Source organism: Bos javanicus, chromosome 18, assembly GCF_032452875.1.
Source record: "Bos javanicus breed banteng chromosome 18, ARS-OSU_banteng_1.0, whole genome shotgun sequence".
In the NCBI taxonomy this organism is placed as follows: Eukaryota; Metazoa; Chordata; class Mammalia; order Artiodactyla; family Bovidae; genus Bos; species Bos javanicus.
This window is the reverse complement of record NC_083885.1, coordinates 53074540-53094442: the sequence shown is the minus strand read 5'-3', so window position 1 is coordinate 53094442 and position 19903 is coordinate 53074540. Positions and strand designations below refer to the sequence as shown.

Here is a 19903-nt window from a genome sequence, read left to right as displayed (position 1 = left end):
ACCTGAGCCGCGCTCCGCGGGGCCTTTGTTGCACTTCAGCGAGAGAGAAACGGGTCGGGAGATGGGGACAGCCAGCCACCTTCGCTGGGGTGTCTTGCCTGAGGGTGGGTACCTGTTCTAGCGCCCCTACAGCTCAAATCCTCTTGTGGGATGCCATCGCCCCCTGGCGGAAAAGACACGAGTTGCAGGTTTCTTTGATAATTTCCATTCTCCTTCGGGAGAAACTGAGTCCCACCCAGGCTGGCTTCCTTCTAGGAACCCTCTCTGCCCTTGGATTTAGAGACAAATTTTCATAGGCCATCTCCTTGTCACTGGGGCCTCAGCTGCTTCATCTGTTAAATAAACTATCGATACCAACATGCATGCTCACTCGCTAAGTCGTGTCAGACTCTTTGCGACCCCCGTGGACTGTAGCCCGCCAGACTCCTCCGTCCATGGGATTTCCCAGGCAAGAATACTGGAGTGGGGTGCCGTTTACTCTTCCAGAAGATCTTCCTCTCCAAGGGACCTTCCCGACTCAGGGATGGAATCCGTGTCTGCTGCGGTTCCTGCACTGGCAAGAGAATTAACACTAGTCCCTAAGAGGAAGGTAATTATGAGGATTTAGCTCATAGTATGCGCTCAATCTATTTTGATAGTTACCTCGTTGATGGTAATATATTAAAAAAAATTTTTTTTTAATTTATAAAGTCCCTTTTCTTGAGACTGTGTGGTCTCCTCCATCATCTACTTCACATCACGTTTTTTTTTTTAATCACCTCCAGAGCATAAATGACTGGAACTCTTTTATTTGTGTTTTTTTCTCACCGTCTGTCTCCCATGAAACCATCCGCGCCACAGTACAGGGACCTGGTCTGATGTACTATTAGCTGTGTCTCCAGTTGAGCTTCCTAGGTGGCGCTAGTGATAAAGAACCTTCCTGTCAATGCAGGAGACATAGGAGACAACGGGTTCGATTCCTGGGTGGGGAAGATCCCCTGAAGGAGAGCATGGCAACCCACTCCAGTATTCTTGCCTGGAGAATCCATGGACAGAAGAGCCTGGTGGGCTAGGGTCCATAGGATCGCAAAAAGTCGGACATGACTTAGCACGCACACACGCACGTATCCCCAGTGTCTGTCACATAATAGATGCTTAATATGTAGTTAGTTAGTCAAGGACTGAGTGAACCATGCAGCTCAAGACATGTCTCTGTGGTCTTACTGAATTCTCACAACCTCAGCAGTTACAGATGTGGAAGCAGCGGCTCCAATAGTAAAGTCGCTTGCTGGAGGACCCTGTTTCAGTTCTTTGTTCATTCAAACAATATATGGTTCAGTAGTCCCTTCTGGTTTCTGGGCACTTTGATACAGCAGTGGTCACAACAGCCTCAGTCCCTGCTTGCCCAGGATGTGGTTAAGGATTATATTATTTTTATGACAGACCTGAATATTGCATATACTGTGTGCCAAATACAGATGTAGGCACTTTCCACATACCTCATTCCATCTTCCTAATAGTTCTGCTATTGTTATTCTCATGTTAGAGGTGAGCAAACTGACCTACATGGAGAAACTGAGTTGCTGGTACTAGGTCACACTGCAAGTAAAGAATCCTGGGGAAAATTAAGCACAGAGATGAGCTTGCTTATGACGAAAGATTTATCATCAGTGACCCAGATAGAGGACCAGTATCTCCTTCTTTTTTATTCTACTTATTTATTTTTGGCTGCACTGGGTCTTCCTTGCTGCCTGCGGGCTTTTCTCTTGCTGCCAGCAGTGGGGGCTGTTTTTCGTTGCAGAGCATGGGCTTCTCACTGCCGTGGCTTCTCTTGTTGTGGAGCATGGGCTCCAGGCGTGTGGGCTCAGTAGTTGTGGTGAGTGGGCTTAGTTGCCTTGTTCTCGGCATGTGGGATTTTCCTAGACCTGGGATCCAACCCTCGTCCCCTGCATCGGCAGGCAGATTCTTAAAAACTGGATCACCAGGGAAGTCTGGACCAGTATCTTCTAACTTAAAATAACTAAGAACCCAGAATTTGAGATTCTATTTTGTCTTCTTTTTGAGGAGCCATGCAACATGTGGAAGCATAGTTCCCCAACCAGGAATTGAACCCATGCCCCTGCATTGGGAGCTCAGAGTCTTAACCATCAGGGAAGTTCCTCTAGAATTTGAGGTTCCTTTTGTGAGGGTCAAATAAAGACATTTTCAGATGAACAAGACTCAGAAATTGCCTATCTAGAACGTTATCGGAAAGAGTTAGAAGAGAATGCACTCTAGCAAGAAGCAAATTAATTCAGAAGGAAGAATTGTATAAAAAGTAACAAAATTGTTAAGGGTTGAATTGTGGCCCCCCAAAAGATACGTTGAGTCCTAACCTCCATTACTTCAGAATGTGACTTTATTTGGAAATAAGATTCGATTCCTGGGTCAGGAAGATCTGCTGGAGAAGGGATAGGCTACCCACTTCAGTATTTGTGGACTTCCCTTGTGGCTCAACTGGTAAAGAATCCGCCTGCAGTGGGGGAGACCTGGTTTTGATCCCTGGCTTGGGAAAATGCCCTGGAGAAGGGAAAGGCTACCCACTCCAGTATTACGGCATAGAGAATTCCATGGACTATAGTCCATGTGGTCGCAAAGAGTTGGACACGACTGAGCTACTTTCACTTTCAAGGTCTTTAGAGACAAATTAAAATGGGGTCATTGGTGCATGCATGCTCAGCCACTCTTTGCAACCCTATGGACTGTAGCTCACCAGGACCCTCTGTCCATGGGATTTCCTAGGCAAGAATACTGGAGTGGGCTGCCATTTCCTTCTCCAGGGGATCTTCCCAGATCAGGGATGGAACCTGTGTCTCCTGCATTGACAGGCAGATTCTATACCACTGAGCCACCAGGGAAGCCCAGGAAATTATGCATCAATTATAGAAATAAAAATTAATTAGAAAAAATATTTTACAGTAGGCTCCTAACAAAAGGCAAAATCAATGGAGAGATAAAGACAATATGTTCATGGATATCAAAAAAGATGTCAGTCTTCTTGTCATTAATTCATCAGTCCAGTGCAATTCCCATCCCAATCTCAATAGGAGTTTTCAGGGAACTAGCTAGAAAAGCAGCCACTGAAATCCATCTAGAAGAGAAAAGGGACAGGAATGGTAAAGACAGATTTGAAACTGAACAGAGGTGGGAGACTACCCTCATATGATATCAAAACATATCTAAATAAACAGTTTGGCATGGAGGCAAGAAGCAGATTTAGAGATCAATGAAATATAATAGAAATGTCAGAGATCGACCTGTGGATATATGGGAATTTGACAGATGACAACAGTGGAATATAAAAAACCAGGGAAAAGGACTGACTCTCTCTCTCTCTCTCTTTTTTTTTTTTTTTGGCTGCTTGGCAGTGAGGCTTGTGGTATCTCAGTTCTCCAACCTGGGATGGAACTGGATCCCAGCAATGAAAGTGCCAATTCCTAACCTCTGGACCGCCAGGGAATTCCCAGAACTGCCTTTTCAAATAAATGTGTTGGGGACTTCCCTGATGGTTCAGTGGCTAAGACTCCACATTCCCAATGTAGGGGGCCCTGGCTAGGGAACTAGATCTCACATACTTCAATGAAGATAGAAGAGCCTGAATTATGCAACTAAGACCCAGCACAGCGAAATAAATTTAAAATAATAATAATAAAATAAATGGTACTGGGACAACTGCCTATATCCCTCATAAATCCCTACCTTAACACATGTTCAAAAATAAGTCTCATGTGGATTCAACACAGAAAGAAAATCAAAACTAGGAAAGTATTAAAAAAATGATAGCCTATATTTATGACCTTGGGGTATGCATGCCTCAATGCCAAGTCGCTTCAATCGTGTCTGACTCTTTGCAACCCTACGGACAGTAGCCTGCCAGGCTCCTCTGTCCGTGGGATTCTCTAGGCAAGAAAACTGGAGTGGGTTGCCATGCCCTCCTCCAGGGGATCTTCCCGACCCAGGGATTGAACCCATGTCTCTTATGTCTCCTGCAATGGTAGGTGGGTTCTTTACCACTAGCATCACCTGGGAAGCTCCCTGGGGTATGGCAAGCCTCTTAAACATACCAAAAGTCAGGATAGACTAGATTGATAAATAGGTGCACATAAACACTAAGAATTTCTGTGTGAGGAACATAAATAGATAAAGTTAAAATATAAAGTACAAACTAGGAGGAAATGTTTGGAATATATGTAAGTGACTAACAGGATTGGAATTCATAAAGCACTCCTGCAAATTAATAGTAATAAAAAAGGCATACAACCCCATTTTTAAAATGGGCAAAGGATATGAGCAACCAATTCACAGAAAACAAAATATTTAAGGGCAATAAACTCACGAAAAAATGTTCTCTTCTTAGTAATCAGAGAGTTACAAGTTGGAACAGTGTGATACGATCTTTCAGGAAATGACTAATACTAACTCATCAACCAGGTCTCTGCTCAGATGTCCCTTCCTCTAGGAAGCTCTTCCTGGCCCTCGGGCTGCATTAGGTGTCCCTGTCCCCACCCTGCTCCCTGGCCCTCTGGGGTCTCCTATCGAGCCCTGCCCACTCTGGGTCGCCTCTGTTGGGGAACAGGTCTGTCTCTCCGAATGCGTTGTGAGCTCCAAGAGAGCAGAGCGGGGCTGTCGTTATCCTTGGTTACCACTGTGTCACTAGAAGTGCCTGGCACAGAGCTGGGAACAGAGAAGGCGCTCTGGGATCATATGTGGAATTAATGAATGAAGGGGGAAACTGAGGCCAAGTCAATGACAGAACTGGGATTCAAACCCAGGTCTGTACAGAGAGAAGGAACCTAGTTTGATATGCTGCCATCTCTTCTCCTTTAAGCCTTGCCCAGAGCCCGGGCACACTAGAGGCGTTCAATGCTGCTGCTGCTGCTAAGTCGCTTCAGTCGTGTCCGACTCTGTGCGACCCCATAGACGGAAGCCCACCAGGCTCCCCCATCCCTGGGATTCTCCAGGCAAGAACACTGGAGTGGGTTGCCATTTCCTTCTCCAATGCATGAAAGGGAAAAGTGAAAGGGAAGTCGCTCAGTCGTGTCCGACTCTTAGCGACCCCATGGACTGCAGCCCACCAGGCTCCTCTGTCCATGGGATTTTCCAGGCAAGAGTACTGGAGTGTGGTGCCATTGCCTTCTCCGGAGGCGTTAAATAAGGGCACTGAAATCAAACGGCTTGGCAACCCAAGACGCTCAGGGCGAGAGGTCGACAGCTCTGTCCAACCCAAACCTCAGGACCATAGCGAGCTGCAGTCCTCCAGGACCATAGAGAGCTGCGCCAGGACCGCCCCTCTACTCTACTCTTTTGGGGAACGTCGGGAGCGGGCTACAGGGCTAGAGAGGCCGGAAGTGCGGCGAGCCTGGGGCCGCGCTGGCCGCGCGGGCGGTGGGAAGCCTCTATCTCCCTCCGGTCTTTTCCTCGCGGCCCGGGGGCAAGGAGGTGGGTCCTCCGGGAGCTAAGACAACCGGGCTCGGGCGAGAGGGGTCGGGGTGGAGACTGCCGGCGGCGATTGGCAGCTGCCAGTCAATCGGTACAGCGTCTAAGAGATTGAGGAAGTGGAGCTAGGGGAAGGTATCCAGGTGCGAGCCCTGGGGGCGGGGCGGACGGGGACTGTGGTCGGGCCTGGCAAACGGAAGGTGGGGAACTGTGAGGGCGGGAGAAAAGAAGGTTGGGGTCCTGGAGGGCGTGGTGAATGGAGAGTGTGGACTGGTAAGGGGAGGGGCAAGCTGGAGGTGGTGGCTGGCTGGGGCGGGGCCTTATAGAACTTGGCTCCTCCCCTGGGTGTCTGGAGCTGGACGCTATCGAGCCCTGGAATTTTTTTTGCGGTTGGAGGTGGGGGGCGACTGTGACTGGAGGTGGCGGCGGCGGCGGCGGGGGGGGGGGGGGGGGGGCGTTCCCGCTGGAGAATGCCGATGTCTCTTTGGCTCCCAACACCACGTCTTCATTTTCAGGCCCCAGAAGGAGCTTGCGATGGACGAAGAGGGAGTACACAAGCCCGCTGGCCCACCCACAAGGAAGAAATTCCTCATTCCTACGGACGAGGATGTGGTCCCTCCTCCTGGGGTAGGACTAGGAGATGAGGGAACCGCTGAGAGGCTTGGGGGAGTTGGTTAGGAGGAAGGGGCCTGTAGGACCGCCGTGTGGGTTAGGAAATGTTGGGGCCTGGGTCACCTCGAGAAGACAGTCCTTTGACCTACGCAGGTCTCAGTTTCCCTATCTGTAAAATGTCATAGGAGGGCTAAGGCAGAGTTAGAAAACAGACACCAAGGGGACTAGTTCTGGAATGTTTCACGTGGTCAGCACCTTGGTTCTGCAAAAGCGTGAATTTATTGCTGAACTTTAAGAATTGGAAGGTTTTGTGATTTGAATGGAGAAGGCAATGGCACCCCACTCCAGTACTCTTGCCTGGAAAATCCCATGGACAGAGGAGCCTGGTAGGCTGCAGACCATGGGGTCGTGAAGAGTCGGACACGACTGAGCGACTTCCCTTTCACTTTTCCCTTTCATGCATTGGAGAAGGAAATGGCAACCCACTCCAGTGTTCTTGCCTGGAGAATCCCAGGGATGGGGGAGCCTGGTGGGCTTCCGTCTATGGGGTCGCACAGAGTCGGACACGACTGAAGCGACTTAGTAGCAGCAGCAGCAGCGATTTTGAAATAAGTCTGCACATCTCACATCTTCTGGTAAAAAGGATCTGGCAGCAAGGAATTCTCAACCCCACAGGAACACAATTGGCTGGTGCTAAGTACTGGCTGCCACCTATGTGCTATGAAGAAAAAGAAAGTAAGCTAAGGATATACAGTGTGATGGGAAGGGAGAGCTCCTTTAGATAGAACAGTTAAGGGAGGGCTTCTAGGCGGAGATGATGCCTTTGGTGAGATGTAAAAGAGGTGAGGGAGCCAGCTCTGTGATATGGGGCAGAAGGAAACAGCCAGTGCAGAGGCCCTGAGGTGAGAGAGAACCTGATGCATTTTAGGGCAGCAAGAAGGCCGGTGGGGCTGGAGTAGACAAAACCAGGGGGAGGAGATAGAAAGGAAGATCTCTGAGGTGGAGGGGCAGGGACAGCTCTTTAAAGGTCTGGAGGGCTGTGGTGACAGCTTCGGCTTTTACTCTAAGGCAAGAGCCATCTCGGGGCTTGAGCAGAGGAGGGGCATGGTGTGACTCAGTGTGGGGAGCAGACGAGGGGCTAAGGGCCAGTGAGGGAACTGGTGAGGAAGTGACCGCAGTGGCAGAGGGAGAGAAGACGGTGGCTGGGACCAGGGTGGCAGTGGCCGAGGAGGTAGGAAGAAGTGGCTGGATTCAGACTTCAGGTGCCCTCTCACATCTCTTCCCACAGGCCAAGCCTTTATTCAGATCTACTCGGAGCCTGCCCACCGTAGAGACCTCACCCCCGCCAGGCCCTCAGACCTACGCTGAGTATGCCCTCTCTGGACCTCCAGGCGGGGCTGAAGCCACACGCCCGGTGGGGCCAGAACCCCTGGCAGAAGAGACCCCCAACCAGGCCCCCAAACCAGGAGCAAAATCCAATAGCATCATTGTGAGCCCCCGGCAGGTGAGGACAGGAATGGAGAAGTGGGACTTTGGACTTTCTGGTGGGAAATGCATTTTTAAGGAGGGCTTTCTGGTTGGCAAGGAAGGTCTGAGTTCCACCTGTTATGCTCTCAATAGCACCATTCATCCATTCAGCTAGTGTGTGTGGGTTGAGGATGCCCCATGTCCTAGTCCTTTCGGGCTGTTCTAACAAAAATGCCGTAGACTAGTAGCTTAAAGAGTGAACATTTATTTCTCACAGTTCTGGAGGCTGGGAAGTCCAAGATCAGGGGGCTGGCAGGTTCCATGTCTAGTGAGGACCTGCTTCCTGGTTCATAGCCAGCTGTCTTCTCACTATGTCCTCACAGCTTCAAAAGGGGCGAGGAGCTCCTGTAGTCTCTTTTATAGAGACACTAATCCCATTCATGACACTTCCTCCTCCATGACCTTATTACCAGCCTTTACCTCCTAATAAAGAATCTGCCTGCAATGCAGGAGCCGCAGGTTCGATCCCTAGCTTGGGAAGATCCCCTGGAGGAGCGCATGGCAATCCACTCTAGTATTCTTGCCTGGAGAATCCTATGGACAGAGGAGCCTGGAGGGCTACAGCTCTTGGGGTCGCACAGAGTTGGACACGACTGAAGTGACACAGCACACAGCACATACCGTCACACTGGGGGTTAGAATTTGGCCTATGAATTTTGGGGAGACACAGACATTCAGTCCATAATGCCCCAACTCTTTTTTTTAAAAACGATATTTATATACTTATTTATTTGGCTGCACCAGGTCTTAGTTGCAGCAGGTGGGATCTGGTTCCCTGAGCAGAGGTGGAACCCAGGCCCCCTGCATTAGGAGCTCAGAATCTTAAACCCTGGATCACCAGGAGAGTCCTGCCCCAACTGTTGTGGTTGGGGCTGTGAGTGTATTCATGCAGCTCCATCTCCTGCCCCCAGTTTTGTCCATTTATTCAAAAACTCCTGAACACAGGCCCAAGTTTGAATCCCGCTCTGCCACACTGTAGCTGTGTCTTGGGCAGGTGACCTAGCCCCTCTGAGCCACTTATAATCCTCATAGGTGGTCAGAGTTTACCTGCTGCTGCTCTAGGCTCTGGGGACAGGAGACAAAGTCTCTGTCATTGATGGGGCTGGCATTTTGGAGGGAGAGAGTACATGATGATAATAGTAAGATCCAAGAACATGAAACGATGCTCAAAATTGTGAGCCATGGGGGAAATACGAGCCAAAACCACAATGAGATACCACTTCATACCCACGGGGATGGCTCGAATCAAAAGCATAGACAATACCGAGGGCGGGGAGGACCTGGAATCCTCGTACACTGCTGGTGGGAATATGAAACGGTGCGGCCACTTTGGAAAACAATCTGACAGTTCCTTGGATGTTTAAACATAGAGTTACCATATGGCCCAGAAATTCCACCTCTAGGATATACCATACATTTGGGTTTTATATTCTAGGTATATACTGGGTATATACATTTGAGTTTATACTTTCCATTGATTGTGAAAATGCTGCTGTGAACATATAGGTACCACTGTTTGTGTGGACATGTTTCTAGTTCTCTTGGGTATTTATCTATGTGTAGATTGGCTGGGTCATGTGGCAGCGCTGTGCTTAACTTTCTCAGGCACCCCCAAACTGTCTTCTAAAGACTGCACCACTTTACGTTCCCATCCAGCCGTGGATGAAGGTTGCATCTCTGCCATATCCTCCCCACTTGTCATTGTTGGTCTTTTGGATTTTGGCCATTCTAGAAGGGTGTGAAGTGGACAGAACAATCCTTTAAAAATTAAAGTCAGATCCTGCCTCTCCCTTACCCAAAGCCCTTCCATGGCTCCTGGTGTCTCAGGTCGAGATGCCCCAGGGCTGCAGACCCTTCCCACCCCAACTTCTCTGACCACACACCACCACCCCGCTCCCCCCACAAGAGCAGATCCACACCCTCATTCAAGCCAAATTCCACTTCACTTGGTGATTACATGTTCATCCTCCAGGTACTTTTTTGGAGGGCAGTGTGCTGGGTCTTTGTTGCTGCACACAGGCGTTCTCTAGTTGTGGGAGGTGGGGGCTACTCTCTAGTTGTGATCCGTGGGCTTCTCATTGCGGTGGCCTCTCTCGTTGCAGAGCGCAGGCTCTAGAGTGCATGGGCTCAGGAGCTGTGGTTCCCAGGCTCTAGAGCGCAGGCTCTAGAGTGCATGGGCTCAGGAGCTGTGGTTCCCAGGCTCTAGAGCGCAGGCTCTAGAGTGCATGGGCTCAGGAGCTGTGGTTCCCAGGCTCTAGAGTGCAGGCTCTAGAGTGCATGGGCTCAGGAGCTGTGGTTCCCAGGCTCTAGAGCGCAGGCTCTAGAGTGCATGGGCTCAGGAGCTGTGGTTCCCAGGCTCTAGAGCGCAGGCTTGATCAGTGTGGTCATTGTGGTGCAGGCGCTTAGTTGCTCCACAGCATATGGAATCTTCCCAGACCAGGGATTGAACTTGCATCTCCTGCATTGGCAAAAGGATTCTTTACCACTAAGCTTCCAGGGAAGTTCCCCAAGATGCCTTTGTTTAATGTCTGTGTCCCCCACAGGGGCCGGGATCTGTGTCCTCTTGGTCAGACTTAGACACAAAGTGGGTTCTCAGATACCTATAAATAGATCAGCGCTTGACTTGCTCAGAGTATTTCCGCCTTGGGTAGAGTGTGAGGTAGAGAGTAGAGTGTAAGGGGGTGTTTAGAGGGAGGCGTCTGCTCAGCAGACGCCAGGGGTCTAACCCTGTGGAGGGTCACAGGCACAGTGAGGAGCTTCCTCCTGAGGGCAGTAGGGATCCAGAGCAGGGCTTAGAGCAGGGGAAGGGCAGGTTTGTGCTTTAGGAGGAGCTGTCTAGCTCCTGTTGGGAGGGTAGCCAGGAGGGGCAGGGGACCAGGAGGAGGTAGGGTGGAAGCCGTGGCACTGGAAGGGGAAGCATTTCTGGGGGATGCTTAGAAGCTAGATGTCCCACTTGGGGGAGGGGAGGGAGAGGGAAGCCCTGGGTTTCTGGATGGTGGGGTCATTCCTGAGTTGGGGCTGGGAGGGGTAGCAGGTATGGGGGCCAGTGAGGTAGACACTTGGGGACAGGTGTCCAGTGGGAGAGAAGACTGAGCCCGAGGGAGATCCAGGGACCCTTAGGTTAAGACCGAGGGCTAGGGAAGGCTTCCCTGGTGGGTCAGTGGTAAGGAATCCACCTGCCAATGCAGGAGACGTGAGTTCCATCCCTGGGTCAGGAAGGTCCCCTGGAGAAGGAATTGGCCACCCACTCCAGTATTCTTGCCTGGGAAATCCACCAGAGAAGCCTGTCGGTCTACGACTGAAGCGACTAAAGAACAGGGCCCGGGAGGAGGGGCCTAGGTCAGAGCCCCAGCACCAAGAACATTCCAGGCTGAGGGGGGCGGGTCTGAGGAGAGGAGGAGAGTGGAGCTGGAGAAGCCCCAGGTGCAAAGCAGGAGGAAGGTGGGGAGGGGCGGAACGGAGGCAGGAGGAGGGCCCTGGGGTGGTGGTGGGTGTGGTGGTCCCAGGGACCCCCTGCTAATGGCTTCGCTCCTCCGTCCACCCAGAGGGGCAACCCGGTGCTGAGGTTTGTGCGCAACGTGCCCTGGGAGTTCGGGGATGTGCTACCTGACTACGTGCTGGGCCAGAGCACCTGTGCCCTCTTCCTCAGGTGAGCGCTGGGGCTGCCCACCCTCCAGACGGCCTGGGAGGGGGGTGCTCCGGGTGTTCTGGGCTGTCGAGGGGAGGAGACCCCCGGGCACGGCCTTGTCACCTCTGGGCCTCGGTGTGACCCTGTGGAGGAGGCAGAGATCTTGGCCCGTAAGTGCCCAGCACAAGAGCGGAGGTCCCAGGTCCAAGGGAGGAGAGGCCTGGGCTGGAACTCCTGCCTGTGAGGGAGGAGGGGGCCTCATGCCACAGACCCTCAGAACTGGAGCCAAGGTTTCGGTAACCTTCACCAATTAAAGACTCCTGGGGGCCTTTCTTCAGACAGAGCCAGACAGGGGAAGTGAAACTTGTTAAGTTCCTGTCCTCCCTGTGGGGTATGGAGCTGGCGGCTGCTGGGCAGAGACGCCCCTTTGTTCCTGGGTGGCAAAGCTGTCCCACCCCTCCCCGACAGCACCCTCAGAGGCCAAAGCAGGCAGTCCCGGGGGCAGGTAGGTGGGCCCTGCTTCCCCAGACCAGCTGTGCAGCACCCCGCGACCCTAACCCCCTGGGAACGAGCGCTCTCTAGGGTCTCTGTGCTCTGCCTGAAACCCGAGGTCTTCTCTTCCTTGGTGAAGAGTCCGGGGGTCCACCCTTCAAGGGAGCCAGAGTCAGGTAGCTCTCACTGCCAGGCCCCCTGTGCTCCCTTCTTGAGGGGTGACCTTGGGCAAGACACTTAACCTCTCTGAGCCTCAGACCCTGGCAAGCCTGTCTGCCTCAGTCTCCAAGCCCTTCAGCCAGAGGGAAGAAGGAGGGCTTCTGGGGTGTCTCAGCCAGAGACTTCCCAACGCCTCTTTCTCTCCCCACCCCCCAGCCTCCGCTACCACAACCTCCACCCAGACTACATCCACCAGCGGCTGCAGAGCCTGGGGAAGAGCTACGCCCTGCGGGTCCTGCTCGTCCAGGTGGATGTGGTAAGCAGGGGTCACTCCCCCGGGCCTCAGTGTCCCCATCTGTGAAATGGGGAGCCTTGGGCCTCCTGGTTGACAGGTGGGTGTTGAGTCCTTTCCAAGGAGGAATGCAAGTCGGAACCTCAGTGGGAGTTTCTTGCATCTGAGCTGCAACCTGTGTTAGCAAGGAGATGGGATGGTCAGATTACCCATCTCTCCTTCCGCACACACCACCCTGCCTTCAGCCAGGCCCAGCCCTCTGCCACCTAAATATTTCTTCAACCTGTTTCTGTCTGTCCTCGCAGCCCTGCCCTGATCCAGGCCCTTGCTTCTCCTGCCTGGGTCTCTGTCCCAGCCTCTTCTCATCTCGTGGCCTCCAGCTTAGCCCCTTTGCAAGTGGAGGGCTCTTCAAGCACACAGACCCGCGGTCCAAACCCCCCACAGCCCCTCAGTGCCCTGTGTGAAGCCCTGCATGACCCAATCCCTGCCCTACTCTCACAGCTCATCTCTCAGCTTCCAACGATCACCTTGCATTTCACATCTTCCATCCCATAGCAGTGAATTTTATTTCTTCAAGCCCTCTCTCCCTTCCCTTCATTTGCACACACTGTCCCCTGTCTGAAATTCCCTTTTTTGCTGTCTTTTGTTACCCTCACTCCTCATCCTCCTTCAGGTCCCAGCTCAGATGTTCCCTCCTCCAGGAAGCTCTCCCTGATCCCCCAGGTACAACAGATGCTCCTCTGGCTTCTCCACCTCAGCCCTGGGCACTCTGGGTCATCACTGTCTAGGAATGGGTCTGTCCTTTGCATTAGACTGTGAGTCCCCAGAAGACAGAGTCAGGGCTGGCCTGGTCACTGCTGGGTCCTGAGACTGCCCTGCCCGGGTCAGGCACCCCATCGGAGAATAGGAAGTGTCAGTTGAGTGAAAGGCTCTTGGCTTCCTAAGGTGCTCAGCTTTTAAGACTCTTTAACTCCTTGCTTTCTCCCATACCCCTCTTTCTGGTTTTCTTCTCTCAGAAAGATCCTCAGCAGGCCCTCAAGGAGCTGGCTAAGATGTGCATCCTGGCCGACTGCACCCTGATCCTTGCCTGGAGGTGAGATGGAGGCTCCCCCTCAGGTCAGGCTCCATCCCAAGAGTTCTTCTCCCTTCCGCCCCCAGACCTTCCTTCTTCCTCCCAGGAATGCCCTGTGTGAGCCTGGTCCAGGCACTGCCTCTCTGGGTGTCAATTTCTTTTTTAAGATATTTTATTTATTATTTATTTATGGCCATGCCGGGTCTTTGTTGCTGCACACGGGCTTTCTCTACTTGCAGCGATGGAGCGAGCAGGGGCAGCTCGCTGGTTGTGGTGCGTGGGCCTCTCACTGCGGTGGCTTCTCTTGCTGTGGAGCACGGGCTTTAGAGCTCGTAGGCTCAGTAGTTGTGGCACATGGGCTTAGTCGTGCTGAGACATGTGAGATCTTCATTCCCCGACCAGGTATCAAATCCGTGGCCCCTTCATTGGCGGGCAGATTCTTAACCACTGGACCACCAGGAGAGTCCCTGGGCTTCAATTTCTTTATCTATAAGCCAGGGTCTTAATATCTTTCTTACAGGGTTGTAGGCACAAAAGAAGGTGACATAGAGGAAATTCCCAGGACCACGCTAGGCACTTATGAGTTAGATGTAAAACCTGGCTGAATAATTAATTCCCAGTCTAGGTTTATAAAGACCATTTTGATTGGTTCTCCACAGGAAAAAGAGATCCCTTCCTCACACCATAATCAGAACAAAGTCTTGATGATTATAGACATAAAAAGAAAAACTACAGTGAACGTATAAGAAATCATATATATATATATGGCTTCCCTGGTAGCTCAGCTGGTAAAGAATCCCCCTGCAGGAGACCCTGGTTCGATCCCTGGGTTGGGAAGATCCCCTGGAGAAGGGAACAGCTACCCACTCCAGTGTTCTGGCCTGGAGAATCCGGCCAGATTCATGCAGTCACAAACAGTTCATGCAGTCACAAACAGTTGGACATGACTGAGTTTGACTTTCATCTCTATCTATCTATATGATGTTCTTGTGCTGGGAAAGGTTTTCAAAGCAAGACTCAAAACCCAGAAGCCATAAAGGAAAAGGCTGATGTGAGAAAATTACAATTTTAAACTGCTGGATAGTAAGAGATACTCTAGACAAAGTTAAAAGATAAGCGACACACTGAGAGGAAATACTTGCTGTCTATGACACAAAGACGTAAGACCCCTAATTTACTTTTCTTTTGAAAGGAACCTTTATTTATGTGTTTGTTTTTGGCTGTGCTGGGTCTCAGTTGCTGTCTGCAGGCTTTGTCTAGTTGCGGCGAGCGCAGGCTCCAGGTGCTCCAGCTTCAGTAGCCGTGGCTCACAGGCCCTTCAGTCATTGCATTTCCTGGGCTCTGGAGTTCGGGCTCAGTAGTTGTGGTGCACCGGCTTAGTTGCTCTGAGGCATGTGGAATCTTCCTGGACCAGGGATCGAACTTGTGTCCCCTGCATTGGCAGATGGATTCTTATCCACTGCGCCACCAGGGAAGTCCTAAGATCCCTAATTTATATGTTTACATATAAATGTTATATTTATACAGTTCAAAAAATTTACATGTTTATATTCACAGGAATGTATTTAAACATGTATTATGTATTTATATATAGAAAGGACCTCCTACAAATCAGTAAGAAAAATAGCCCAGGAGCTCCCTGGTTGCCTAGTGGTGAGGGGATCCTGGGCTTTCACTGCCGTGGCCTGGGTTCAATCCCTGGCTGAGGAACCGAAATCCTGCAAGCCATGCAGTGCTGCCAAAAAAAAAAAAAAAAAAAAGCCTGAAGTCTAAAGCAAGTTGTCAAGAAGACATGAAAAAACTGTCAGCCATACAGTTTGTCAGGAAATGTCAATTTTCAAAGAACAAGGTGTTATTTTTCACCCATTAATTTGGTGAAAACGTCAAGAAATAGGCACCTGCATGTTTGGTTAGCAGGAGACTTGACTGGTGATTAAAGCAGAAAATAGTCATACTCTTTAACGCAGTTCTTCCTCCTGTGAGTCTCCTTCACTCCTCAGGTTTAGCTCAGTTCTGACACTCTCTTGGAGATAAGGTTGGATCCCCCAGGTTAATGGCTCACAGAGCTACCCATCCCACACACGCTGCAGGCGCCAGTCGCAAGCCCAGGGAATCACCTGTGCTTTGAACAGCGGCTGCAGGTCAAGACCTCCAATGACCCTTCCTCAGGTTTGATTATTTTGCTAGCACGGTTCTCAGGACTCAGGGAAACACTTATATTTACTAGTTCATTACAGGATACACTCAAGGATACAAACAGGTACACAGGGCAAGGTCTGCGAGGGTCCTGAGCACAGCATCTTCTGTCCCAGGGAGCTGGGTGTGTGTCACCCTCCCGGTGTGGATGTGCTTGCCAGCCTGGAACTCCCTAAATCCCAGGGTTAGTGTTGAGATTCTATGGCGGCTTCTCACATAGGCATGGTCACTTATTAACTCCATTTCCAGCCCCTCTCCCCTCTAGAGGATTGGGGGTGGGGTGGGAAATTCCAAGCTTCTAATCCTGGCTTGGACTTTCCAGATACCAGCCCCCCATTTAGGAGCCACCCAGGGTCACCTCTGTGGAACAGAAGCCCTTGGTGATCTTATCACTTGGGAATTTACAGGGGTTTGGAGCTCTGTGTCAGACACAGGGACAAGAGACCAGTATATATTTTCTGTTAGCTCGAAGATGCCTTTTCAGACTGGCTTCTTTAAGGTTTCTCCATGTCTTTTTTTTTTTCATTCATTTGGCTGCATGGGGTCTTAGTTGTGGCATGCAGGTTCTTTCAGCTGAAGCATGGGGGATAGTTAGTTCAGGATGCAAACTCTTAGTTGCATGTGAGCTCTAGTTCCCTAATCAGGGATTGAACCTGGGGCCCCTGCATTGGGAGCGTGGAGCCTTAGCCACTGGACCACCAGGGAAGTTCCCCTCCACGTCTTTTCACATCCTGGTAGTTCATTTGCTATCACTTTACTACTCACTGTCTGAATCCACATTCTTTTCCAGCTGTGTAGTATTCTGCCTGTAGCCCCTTGTTGGCGGACACTTGGCTGACTCCCAGGGTTTTGCTGTTACAGCAACCCTCCCACTACTGCCCCCAACCCCAGGGATGGGCTTTGAGGTCAAAGGGTACATGTATTTGTCATTCTGTGTCCTCTCTAGGGCTGTGTCACCGCTATACTTTTTGACTACTCAGAAAAATGTGCTTATGTATTAGTTATATATTAAAACAGAAGCAAGTATGAAAAATGGCTCTCTCTTTGCTGTGGGAGGTAGCACAGTGGCGTATGGGGAGCCCGGCGGTGTGATCTTGGGCAAGTGACTCAACCCCACTCGTCTGTTTCCCCCTCCATTGTCACGGATTGAAAATAACTGCCTTACAAGATCTCTCAAGAGAGCCCAGAAGCTTCTGAAGATAAAGGGCTTTGAACGGTGTCTGGAATGCGGCTAGGCCCCCACACGGGGAGTATTTCCCATGTCTGTATATCCAAACTGGGGAATATTTTGGACCCATTAAGTAAATGGGGTCGAGGGACTTTCCTAGTGCTTCAGTGGCTGAGACTCCGTGTTCCCAAAGCAGGGGGCCTGGGTTCGAACCCTGAACTACTCAGGGAACTAAATACCACATGCTGCAACTGAAGATCCTACCTGCTGCAACTAAGACCTGCCACAGACAAATAAAGACACAAATCTTTTTTAAAAAGTAAATGGGGTCGAGCTCTGTCTTCCGATGTGGAAGAGTGTCCTCATTGTACTGGGGAACAAAAGTGAAATTGAGGAAGTGGATACAGCATGTCCTGGACACATGATTAAGAACAATAACAGTCCCCTCTGCGACTAGAGCAAAAGCAACAAAGCCCACAGAAAGACAGAATTTTAAAAATGAGTATTCTTTTGAGAATATAAATCAGTGTTTAATCAACAAACATTGTCCTCAAGCTAGACTTTGAAGGCTAAGAAAATGCCTCAAGACAAACATTTGAGGAAAAAGGCCAGCTTTTTCCTGGTGTGAATAAACTTGGGTTCCTCTGTTCCGCACACAGACAGGCCCGTTTAGTGATTTATTGTTTCAGCTACTTTGGAGACAGTTAATTACATGTCAGAAAAACCCAGTGCCTAATGGAAACATGAATGGTGACTGTGAGGTTAGTTGCAGCAGTCAGCTTCTAGAACTTTCCTCTTGAAGGTGTGCTGCATATAAAACCTCCCTCCCAGAATAGCTAACATTTCTTAAATAGGCTTCTAAGCACCAGGCATGGCGCTTAAGTGTGTGGACTTGTTTAATTGTCATTAGCATCCACCCCTCTTCCCTAGTGGCTCAGTCGGTAGAGAATATGCCTGCAATGCAGGAGACTGGGGTTCAATCTCTGGGTCGGGAAGATTCCCTGGAGAAGGGTATGGCAAACCACTCCAGTATTCTTGCCTGGAGAATCCCATGGACAGAGGAGCCTCACGGGCTACAGTCCATAGGGTTGGAGAGAGTCGGACATGACTGAGAGACTAACACTTAGAACTTAGCATCCACCCCACTTGACAGGTGAGGCAACCAGGGCCCAGAGAGAGGAAGATTGTTGGCCTAGGGTAACTCAGGTGGGAAGTGGGGCCTGAACCCCACTGGTCAGGCTCCCAAGCTATGGCCCTTAGCCATAAGTCTTAGAAAAGACCTGTCAAGATGTGCCCGCCCAGCAGGGGTTACCGCCAGGGGACATTTAGGCAAGGTTGAGAGCATTCATTTCTCTATATTAAAAGTTTGGAATTCTAGCATCAGCGAATGAAATTAATGTAAAACATGACCCTCCTGCCCTCTTCCCCTGACCCGAATGTCTCACCCCAGCCCCGAGGAGGCCGGGCGGTACCTGGAGACATACAAGGCCTACGAGCAGAAGCCGGCCGATCTCCTGATGGAGAAGCTGGAGCAGGACTTCGTTTCCCGGGTGAGGCACCCTCCCCTCCCTGCCTGGGCCTCCCAGCTCCTTTGGGGGAGAGCTGCAGTCCTGATCTCAAGTCACACCTCTCCCCCCTCAACCCCACCCTCAGCTTCCAGTCACTTCTGCCCCAACAGCAGCTAGCAGGGTCTTCCTAAGCCTGCTTTCTTCAGCTCAAAACCCTTGAGTGGGGACTTCCCTGCTGGTCCAGTGGCTAAGCCTCCAAGCTCCCAATACAGGGGGCCTGGGTTCGATCCCTGGTTGGGGAACTAGATCCCACATGCCACAACTGAGTTTGAGAGCCACAACTAAACCTCCTGCATGCCACAACTAATGCTTGGCATAGCCAAATAAATAAATATTAAACAAACACCAAAACCCTCCCATGGCTCCCCAGTGCCCTCACCACACTCTCCAAGGTCCTGCCTGTTTGACCCGGCAGCCCCACCTACCCCCTACCTTCTCATTCTGTCACTTCTGTGTCCATTCCTGTTCTTCTGTTGATTAGTTGCCTGATCTGGTCTTTCCCCTATCTCAGCTCCAATCTTCCTTCTCCAGGAAGTCTTCCGGGATCCCCAGGTCAGGTCAAGTGCCCCCGCTGGGCTCCCTCAACCCTGCCCATCTGGGTCACTGTGTCTGGAACTGATCTCCCTCTCACAGTGGACTAGGAGCTCCAGGAGGGCAGGGCTGGGGCTGTCTCAGACCTGTCGTGTCCCCAGCACCACCAAACACTCAGGGAGTGCTCAGAGAATATTTGCTGACTGAACTGAACTGGGCCTCCAATGATAGCGTAATGGAGGGTGCCCCCAGCCACCCTTGTGCAGGGTGTTGTGAGAACCCCCATTTTTTGAAAATGTAGGCCCAGAGAGGTCAGTTCCTATGCCCAGGGTCTCACAGGGAGAAGGCAGTGGGGCCTGGTTTTGAACTCGGGTCCAACTTCAGAGCCTACAGTCTTCCCCGGGGCAGAACCAGCTCAAGATAAATGACTTTTATCTTCTCATCCCATGACCAGAACCCTCTCAGCTAGTTGGGGATCACTCTGAGATGACCTTTTAATCATCAAAACACATAATCAAAAAACACACCCCCAAAGCATTACTGAGCGCTTCCTGCATGCAGAGCAGCCTAGGGACACAGCAGTGACCCAGTGGCGCCCTCACAGGCTCAGTCTTGTTTTCCTTTCTTCTCCCACCTCTGACCCCCTCTCCTTTCCCTCCAGGTGACTGAATGTCTGACCACCGTCAAGTCAGTCAACAAAACGGACAGTCAGACCCTCCTGACTACTTTTGGGGTGAGGAACAATTCCCTTGTGCCGATTGACATTTCTACCTGCTTTGCTTTTCAAGGAAGCTGCCCACCTATTTCCTTCTACCTCCCAGTGCCCCCTCCCCATCTTCCTGCCTTCCCCGGCCCCTGCAGGATCTCCCTGCCCTCCAGAAATATTGTACACCCACTGAGCAGCTGCGGGCAGGGGAGGTTTTGGGTTTATTTCCCCTGACCACTCGCTTCTACCTTCCTCAGTCTCTGGAACAGCTCATAGCTGCATCCCGGGAAGATCTGTCCTTGTGCCCAGGTCTGGGACCCCAGAAGGTAAGAGCCTGGGGAAATGGGCTTGAGGGGCTAAGGGCAGGAGGGAGCCCCAAAGAAATGGGACTGCAGATTCCAAAGTTCTGAGGTTTCAGAAGGCCCAGAGAGGGTGGGAACCAGCCCAACCTCACACAGCCAGTCTGGGATAGAATCTAGATCTGACTACTTCTCTGCT

General features: G+C 51.1%; 1 protein-coding gene across 7 annotated transcripts in view; it reads left to right on the top strand.

Annotated features, from left to right (window-relative positions):
* The window catches only part of ERCC1 (ERCC excision repair 1, endonuclease non-catalytic subunit), a 31591-nt gene that overhangs the window by 11463 nt on the left and 225 nt on the right, over positions 1-19903 (top strand). Inside the window, exons 1-9 of one of the 7 annotated variants that reach the window (XM_061388664.1) lie at positions 5323-5457; positions 5970-6081; positions 7355-7570; positions 11139-11242; positions 12089-12188; positions 13181-13257; positions 18051-18150; positions 19361-19432; positions 19663-19731. In XM_061388664.1, coding sequence (XP_061244648.1) covers positions 5989-6081; positions 7355-7570; positions 11139-11242; positions 12089-12188; positions 13181-13257; positions 18051-18150; positions 19361-19432; positions 19663-19731 — 831 coding nt within the window. In that variant the 5' untranslated portion in view covers positions 5323-5457; positions 5970-5988. Of the gene's footprint in view, positions 1-5322; positions 5598-5624; positions 5728-5784; positions 5874-5969; positions 6082-7354; positions 7571-11138; positions 11243-12088; positions 12189-13180; positions 13258-18050; positions 18151-19360; positions 19433-19662; positions 19732-19903 lie in introns of those variants that run through there. The other 6 variants (XM_061388667.1, XM_061388666.1, XM_061388663.1 and 3 more) reach the window with 6 other exon arrangements.